This window comes from Girardinichthys multiradiatus, chromosome 9, assembly GCF_021462225.1.
Source record: "Girardinichthys multiradiatus isolate DD_20200921_A chromosome 9, DD_fGirMul_XY1, whole genome shotgun sequence".
Lineage (NCBI taxonomy): Eukaryota > Metazoa > Chordata > Actinopteri > Cyprinodontiformes > Goodeidae > Girardinichthys > Girardinichthys multiradiatus.
Window position 1 is genome coordinate 40,094,417 of NC_061802.1, and position 8,477 is coordinate 40,102,893.

General features: G+C 38.1%; 1 protein-coding gene across 8 annotated transcripts in view; it reads right to left on the reverse strand.

Annotated features, from left to right (window-relative positions):
* Nucleotides 1-571: 571 nt before the first annotated feature.
* Nucleotides 572-8,477, reverse strand: part of cnga3a (cyclic nucleotide gated channel subunit alpha 3a) — a 7,930-nt gene continuing 24 nt past the window's right edge. Inside the window, exons 1-9 of one of the 8 annotated variants that reach the window (XM_047374929.1) lie at nucleotides 8,283-8,477; nucleotides 6,423-6,547; nucleotides 6,177-6,266; nucleotides 5,011-5,136; nucleotides 3,566-3,625; nucleotides 2,945-3,106; nucleotides 2,698-2,799; nucleotides 2,507-2,613; nucleotides 572-2,402 (exon numbers count right to left, since the gene is read on the reverse strand). The exon at nucleotides 8,283-8,477 is cut by the window's right edge and continues 24 nt beyond it. In XM_047374929.1, the coding sequence (XP_047230885.1) occupies nucleotides 1,006-2,402; nucleotides 2,507-2,613; nucleotides 2,698-2,799; nucleotides 2,945-3,106; nucleotides 3,566-3,625; nucleotides 5,011-5,136; nucleotides 6,177-6,266; nucleotides 6,423-6,523 (2,145 nt within the window). In that variant the 5' untranslated portion in view covers nucleotides 6,524-6,547; nucleotides 8,283-8,477 and the 3' untranslated portion in view covers nucleotides 572-1,005. Of the gene's footprint in view, nucleotides 2,403-2,506; nucleotides 2,614-2,697; nucleotides 2,800-2,944; nucleotides 3,107-3,565; nucleotides 3,626-5,010; nucleotides 5,182-6,176; nucleotides 6,267-6,422; nucleotides 6,591-8,282 lie in introns of all 8 variants that reach the window. The other 7 variants (XM_047374927.1, XM_047374928.1, XM_047374932.1 and 4 more) reach the window with 7 other exon arrangements.

An 8,477-nucleotide genomic window follows, 5' to 3' on the forward strand; every position in this document is an offset into this window, starting at 1 on the left:
GAGTCCTGTAGTGGCTCCACTGATGGCAGCTCAGCCTACTTTCTGATCAATTTAGCTATCAACTCTTTGAGCACTTGAGGGCACTCATAGGGCATTGGACATCCCCTGATGGTTAGTTCATTTTTAGATATGGTAAAAAAAATAATAATAATAATAAAACAGTAACTTTGACTGTAGTGATAAAATACTATGCTGTGAATTATAAGCCTGTTATCCTGGTACTTGCACTATACAAAACTTGGACTTAATGTTTCACCAAGTGTGCTTCATTTCCTAATGTATAGACCCATGTAGCAGGTTTTTTCTACAGGTTTTATGAAGAGCAGTCTTAGATAGTGTTGATATAAACTGGAATTATAAAATAAGGTATGCCAATGGGATTCTTTAGGTAATCATAGTAATAAGCAACTCTTAACTATCCAGCAGAACATTACATACAGTGTTTTTACCATCTCCAGGTCAACCAACATCAATTTTCCTGTGGCTTGAAAAATTATGTTTGAAATGAGTTAAACGTTATGTCTGTTTTCAAATAAAGGTTTACATTTTTAGCCACACATAGACAAAGAAATTATTTAATATGAACATTTTATTTGCATGTAACATTCATATTTGTAAGAGTATGCTGAGAGTAACATTAACAAAGCTGGCTTTTTAAATTGTAGCCATTTTTATACAATAGATAAACAGTGCAGTAAAAGAAATGTACTCAACAGAGAGCAATACATTTACCTGAACAATCTGAATTCTTATCAGGAAAAAGAGTCATCATTCTAAGGCTATGAAAAGCCAATGTTTGGCATAAACAAGTGCTTCTGCTCAGTGAACTCAGTTTGTTTCAAAACATGAAAAACGTAGCAGTTAGAAAGCACAAAAACAGATTATCTGCATACACTGTACACAATTTGACACATGATAATAAACATGATGTATAAATATTTAAAAATGTGGGCATTCTTATGAAATAAAGGAATGTCACTTTTAAAGTTCTCTGGTAATGTTAGTTTACTGCACTTTTTTGTCTTTATCAGCCACCACTTCAGAGAGGTCCTCTGGTTTTATTGATTTTACTTTTTCCTCCATCTGAGTGACCCTCTGCTTCAGCCGTGCCTGGGTGGAGGTAAACTCTGCCATTAACTGAGCAAACTTGGTCTGCATCACGTTCAGCTTGCCCTGCAGTTTCACAATCTTCTCATCCAGATCTTTGGGGTCAGCGCCTTCATTGGCAACTGCCTCATCTATTAGGTTGTCTTTCATCAGGATGGCTTTGCCTTTTTCTTCCAAAGCTTTCTTGGCATCCGGATACTCTGTGAGAGCCTCCATCAAGTCGTCTTTGGATAGGGCGAAGAGATCAGAGTAACCCACACTTCGAATGTTGGCTGTTCGTCTGTTGCCGGCTTTACTTCCCTTGATGCCTAAGATGCTGATTTCTCCAAAGTATGCTCCGTCGCTGAGCACCACAAACTGGGTGACTCCATCGTCAGCCACCACTGCTAGCTTCCCTTCCTTTATAATGTACATTTCTCTTCCAATATCCCCTTTCTTACAGATGTAATCTCCAGGACTGAACACTTGTGGCTGCAGCTTGAGCACCAACTCAATCAAAAGACCAGCTTCGCAGTCCTGGAAAATTCTCACTTTCTTTAGAGTATCCAAATGGACATTGATGGCAATCTCAGCCTTAAGCTTGTCTGGGAGTGATTTCAAAACTTCTTTTTCATCACAGGTCTTCTTCTCAGTCCAGAGATAGTCAAACCACTTGATGACTCTAGCCTCCAGGTCTTTGGTGACCTTTCGAAACTGCATGTACTGCTTTATGGAGTCGATCTTTGCCTGAAACTCAGCACGAGAGGCATTCATGTTGGAGATCATGGCACCAACATTCCCGACAATACTAGCAAAAATTAACACACCAGTGAGAAAGTCCCCAATGACAAAGAGGTATTCAACATCTCTTACTGGTGCTGGGGTCTCTCCGATGGTGGTGAGGGTAAGTGTAGACCAGTATAGGGAGTAGATGTACTTTCGTGCCAAGCGACCATTCTCTGGGTGGCTTACATTTGGATAAACCCACGTGTCAGATCCAAAGCCAATGCTTTTTGAAATAGAAAAGAAAATACAAGCGTTCCAGTGGATAATGATGAGAATGTATAGCACGAGATTGCTGATACGAAACAGGTTTGGAAAGCTGGTTCTTGTCTCAGTGCGCTCAAAGAACTCAAAAAGTCTCTGGATTTTGCAAAGACGGTTGAAACGAAACTCCGGATTATTGAATCCATATTGCAGAAACAGCAGGTCTGTGGGTATCATTGAAATCATATCGTATTTGAACTGAGATGTCGTTCTGTATTTAGCTCTCAGTTTTTTGGCATCTTTTACCAGCAGCCCTTGTTCAAGGTAACCTAAGAGAAATAAAGCATTAAATAAAAGGTCAGTCCACAACACACAGTGGAGATTAAATAATATAAAAATTATTTCTTCCATTAAACATTTTCATAATTCTTACCTGTTCTTGACCTGACAAATGTGTCCATGCAGTAGATAATGTCAGCGGTATAGTCCAAGACTATCCAGAGGTTTGTATATGAATTTTGGAGCTCATTAAAGGAGGCCCTAGAAAAAGATGGAGAAAATAAGGAACACATTTTTAGTAAACAGCAAAAGCCTATAAACTAATAATAAAAAAGAGTATTCTACCTTGTTACAATCATGATCAGGTTATAAAATACTGGGCCTGCAATGACACTCAGCCATCTGTAGTACTGGTCGGCAGATGGATCCATAATCCACATTTCTTTCCTGAAAACAACTCGATACTTAGTAATGCCAACATGAAAAACAATTTTAAAACATTTTTATGAAGTTACGAAGAAAACATTGATGTATTTTATACAAATTACAAGTTATAATAGCGTCTGTCTACCGTATCTAACACAATACTTACAGAGGTTCCTCTTTCTTTTTATCATCTTTCTTATCGTCTTTCTTTTCATCTTTTTTCTCATCCTTATTTTCTTCTTTCTTCTTATCTCCATCCTTTTTTTCTTTTTTCTCCTCTTCCTTCTTGTCTTCTTTTTTAATCTCATCTTTTTTGTCCTCTTTCTTGCTATAGATCACAAGTTCAGTTTTAACAGTGTTGTAGAAACTGACTCGGGTTTGGGGGGTTATGAAAGATGGTACACAAGCTGCTAGTCTACATGAGGAGAAGCAACTTTGGGAAAACTCAATTTGGAATTCAGGTTTTTGTTGAAAGGTCTGGTGCAGGTCATTCATTTTCCCAGCAGAGGGCATAGTATACGTAGAATTTTTATGGAGGTTTGTTCTGGAGTTTAAATTTGCAAACCCACATCTTCACTTGCAACAAAAAAAGGTAAGAGGTCAAGGAGAGGGTATCATTCTCCTCATTAATATCATTATTTATTCTTGTAATGCTTTTTAAAAGCAATAGAAAGAACTGACAACTTTACAGCATTAGCTACAACAAAGGAAGCTACAAATGAGGAGTATGAATAAGATATCTCTAAAAAAAATCTATATCTACTTCTGTGAACTTGTGTGCACTTACTCATCTGTGTTGTTGCAGTTATTTATGTTGTAAGTAGCAAAAGGCCACTTGCTGGAAAGACTAAAGACAAAAAGAAATGTCTTTTAAAACTTTACCAAGATATATTTCTTAATACTAAAACACCTAATGTCATGTGTTTCGGATAAGAGTAAAAGTAACATTTTCAAAACACAAACTGAAATTTTTTACAGGAAGGATTTTGATTGCCTGCTTGCATTTCATGATTAGCTTGTGGTTAGCTAACAACTGATACAAGATTTATTTTTTTTGTTTGCGGTTCCTTTTATTTTTTTAGTAGAATGTGAAAAGGGAATATGTCAGTAAAAAAAAAAAAACTGTAGATAAAACAAGACTCTCCTTCCTATTTCAATACTACTCAACTCAGCCTTTGTCTTCTAAATCCCTGAGAAAACTTCCAGAAAAATGTGTAACACATCTTGAAGCCTTGAATCTTGAATGAGTGTGTGCATGATTGTTTGTCCTGTATGTCTCTGTGTTGCCCTGCGATGGAATGGTGACCTGTCCAGGGTGGACCCTGCCTCTCGCCCGTAGACTGCTGGAGATTGGCTCCCCTGTGACCCATTATGGAATAAGTGGTATAGAATATGAATGAATGAATGAACATCTTCAAGCCCTGTTTGCACTAATATAGATGTTTTGCCAAATTTTATATTTTTGTTCTCTGTACCTCTTGTCTGCACCCAAACTGAGTTTTGGGTTTGAAAAAAAGAAATTTCAGTTTTCAAAACAGTTTTCACAGAGGACAGGGGCTTTATCTAGTCCAAGGACTCCAAAGCGCTTTACACTACAATCAGTCATCCACCCATTCATACTAGGCTACTAGCCACAGCTGCCCTGGGGCAGACTGACAGAAGTGAAGCTGCCATACAATCGTGCCACAGAGCCTTCAGACCACCATCAGGAGGCAAAGTGGGTGAATTGACTTTGTAAAGGGCTTTGAGCTGACGTGTTGTGAATCAGCGCTATATAAATAAAACTGAACTGAATTGAAAGTATTTTGCCCAAAGATACAACGACTGAGATGGATAGAACAGGGGTATGAACCCGCCAACCCACTGATTACAGGACGGGTGGGATGCCGTGACCAACCACCAGGACCTACCACAGTCAACACCTCTAGATATCCAAAGCTTTAAACATTCCCACTCTGACTTTTTTAAGTTTTCCTCCCTTACCTGACTCAGTTTTTCCTGACTCTATTTCCATTCTGTTTCTTCAAAGTTCAAAATGTTAATAACTAAGAGAAAACGGCCAACTTTATCAAAATAATAGGAGATAGAATTATTTTTCTTTGAAGCTTTAGCCCACTGCTTATGGTACGTTCTCGTTGTCCTCTGAGTTGCTGGTAGGAAGTACAACAAGAACATCCCCTGAAGTCAGACTTTCGAACACCGACTAGTGACTACAAAACACACCATACTCACTTTTTCTTTCTTTGTGTGTTGTTATGGCCCACGCACTGAGTGTCGCTCTCTATACTGGTTGCATCTTTAAGTGTTGGGCCTCTGATGCGCTCGAGAAAAGAGTCGTTCCTCTCTACAGGGTTTATTCTGTGAGATACCCAGTTCCGCAGCATGAGGAAGAGGTAAGACAGCCTGAAAGGTCAGCCGGAGGTAAAACAGTACAAAGTGACATCGCTCTAGGCCAAGAATGGATTATTTGTCATGCTGGCTTACAGTAAATACAGGTTCTGATGGAGATAACTAAAATATTGAAGTAAATGTCCTTAATCTTCATAAAACACCAATTTGCATGTATGCATTTTATACAGAATGGAAAAAAAAAAACATGTAAGGTCTCCAGATGACTGTTGGAAGTGAAGTACTTAAATGTATTTTTACCCATAGTAATTATATAACAGAGCAAACTCCTAAAGTCCACTGACATCTTTTTTATACCTAATTCCAGTTTTCACAGTCTTTGCCTTTATTCAGCACTAAAAAGTATGATGAAAACCTTTTTAGCCCACAGGTAACTGTCTAAATTTGGCACAAGTCAGTGTTGGATCATCCCTAAACAAATTTCAATCAAATCTACACGTCTATGTGGATGTACCTTCACCTTTCACTTTTCAGTTCCACTTTTATGTTTCTCTGCGAGGCAATGTTGTCTTTTCAGCAAAGGTTTTCTGATTGGAAGAGAGAAGCTGGACTTTGCCACCAGACACTTCTAACTTCCGTCAACGCCTCTGGAAAACTTAGCACTCCATATGGTTCAAATCAGTCTTAATTATTTTTGACTGTCCTTTTTGGTACACCTGCAAACATCCATGTAGGGAGGAAACAAAGAAAACTATACTGACCAAAGAAATATCTCAGAAGACCCATGAGATTACAGTGCATGCCTGAAATGTCCAGGACACAGAAATGAACCTTTAAGTCTTGGTCTACATCTCTGTTTTCTGGATATCTGTTCAATTTCTCAGGAGCCCCAAGGAAACACTAATCTGGATCCAATAGTCAGCAGATGTAACATGTTGAGCCCCCTGTATAATAAATCTGAAGCTATACACTCAAGGAAGATTTTTTTTTTTCATTACCCTACCTCTACCTAATTAGTACTCAGAATGTAAAAGTACATAGACATTTACCTGGCTACTGCCTTGGCACCTGTGTATGAGCCTTTATTGGACCCTGAGGACAAGGCTCTCTCAGAGCCATCTTCACAAAGCGAGTGGGCCCTAAAAGACAGCAGGTAAGAAAAAAGATAAATCTGACCATGGAATATGCATTATTACAGTATTATAAAGGGTCTCTAATATCTGAATGATTACTGAATGAGGGCAAAGTGAGTTAATTCCATAGTTCGGTTTTTATTCTGAGTTTATTATTCAGACCTGCTGTCCCCATTTTCCATGGCAGCAAGTTCATCATCAGATGTGTTGGTGGACAGCCGATGTCTTGCTGAAAAGGAGTTTTCACTGCAGACTTTTGCCATCTTGTCGTGTCCGCCTGTGCAGGCCTGCAGCCAACGTGTACAGAGCAGACACTCACACTCTGTCAGACTGAAACATCATTATGATTGTTGAAAGGTGTTAATGTGTTGACTGGGCTCAAACTTCTGTGCCAGAGCGCCACCTAAAAATACACCCCGCTTATGTCCCTGAACACTAAACAAGATCACTGTCGTCTTTCAGTGAACCCCCCCAGCTGGCTTTTAAAATAAGCTATGGCTTACAGGTAGAATGCAGTTTCTGTGTTTAGTGGTGTATACAGCAGGTTAAGTCTATTAGAGCACAGCTTAGAGAGCAAGTACAACAGTAAGTGGCTGAGATCCCTGGCAGTCTGCAGAAACGGCCTGATCTGTATCAAAAACGCCTTGATGTTCTATTTTGTACATGTTGCACAGAGATTCAGACCAGATTCTTAAAATCTAGAATAGTTATAAAGTTTTGGTTATAATATTTCTTGTTTTTTTTGTTAAGATGTATTTTTGTGTCTATGTCCATATAATGACTCACTGATCTCTGGGTAAAACCAGTGGTTGTAACACGTGCACTTATGTAGATTAGAGCTAATACCAAGGAGTTAAGCTACCCTTTCTAAATTCAATCACACTGAGAGCATTGCCAAGATGCTAAGTGTTTGAAGGGTGACAAGGGGTGAAATTAACCGTCTCTGTGCCATAAATATGAGTTGCATCATTATCTTTCACCTACGCAGAAACTTGGTTGACTTGTACATTTACATGTGCTGCATGGGAATTACTTAGCATCATTTCACTCGAATCCATAAAATGTAATTTGCATATCTTTCCTGTCTACCTTTCAAAGTCTTGTTGTCAAGCTCACTGGCCTCAGCAATACTGAAATTCACTGCATTATGGTGCACATTTACAGATTGTTTCAACAGATTTTACTCTTTTTTTGTGTGCAGAAATTGAAGATAGGGAATGAGGAAAACATGCAAAAGGCTTCACTGTACACATATGAACACGAATGCGTTTTTCTGATGAGAGCTCCTCTAAATCTAAAGCAAACAATAGCACTACACTACTTTGCAGTTCAACAGGGATACGGCACATTTTTAATGAGATATGTGTCTAAATGAAGTGCAGATATTATTTGATATCAAGGGATTTAAATGCCTTATATAGTAAAGTTCTTTAGAATTATTTAGAATGGCTTATGATATACACTACCAGTCAAATGTTTGAAAACACCTTTGTCATTCAGTGGCTTTTCTTTATTTGCATTTCCTACTACATTGTAGATACATTCTAAGGACATCAGCTCAACTATGAAGCAAACTATATGGAATTATGTAGCCAAATAGTGAGATTATTCAAAACATATTTTATATTTAGGATTCTTTAAAATAGCCCATTTTGCTCTGATTACTGATTTGCTTTCTTGGCGTTCTCTCTATGAGCTTCATGAGGTAGTCACTTGATATGGTTTTCCAATAGTATTGAAGGAGTTCACAGAGGTAGGAATAAAAATAAAGGCGAACCTTTGAATGAGAAGGTGTGTCCAAGCATTTGACTTGTAGTGTATATATGATGTATGATACTGTGAGTTCTTTATACGGATACCAATGTTATAGTGCTATTTGCTTGCTGCACTTGCTCTTTTATGTCAACAAACAAAAAATCTTTACTCAAAAACAATACAGAATCCCTAAATGAGCAATACATAAAATTAAACCATCAATATTGTTGTTTACAACAAAATAAACACAATGAACCTATAACTCACTTGTTTGAAGATTTCTCACTCTGAGATAGTCAAGATGCAGTGACCCTCTGATTTCTTTGATGTAGTTCCATTTTCCTGAAAAAATGGGGTCTTTTGTGATTCAGTCTTTTGTATTGTTTTGTTTGATCCAGCGAGATATTCCAGTAGAGTAGTTCCCGGCACACAGTCACTACAAAAATAACTGAAGGCTGTCCA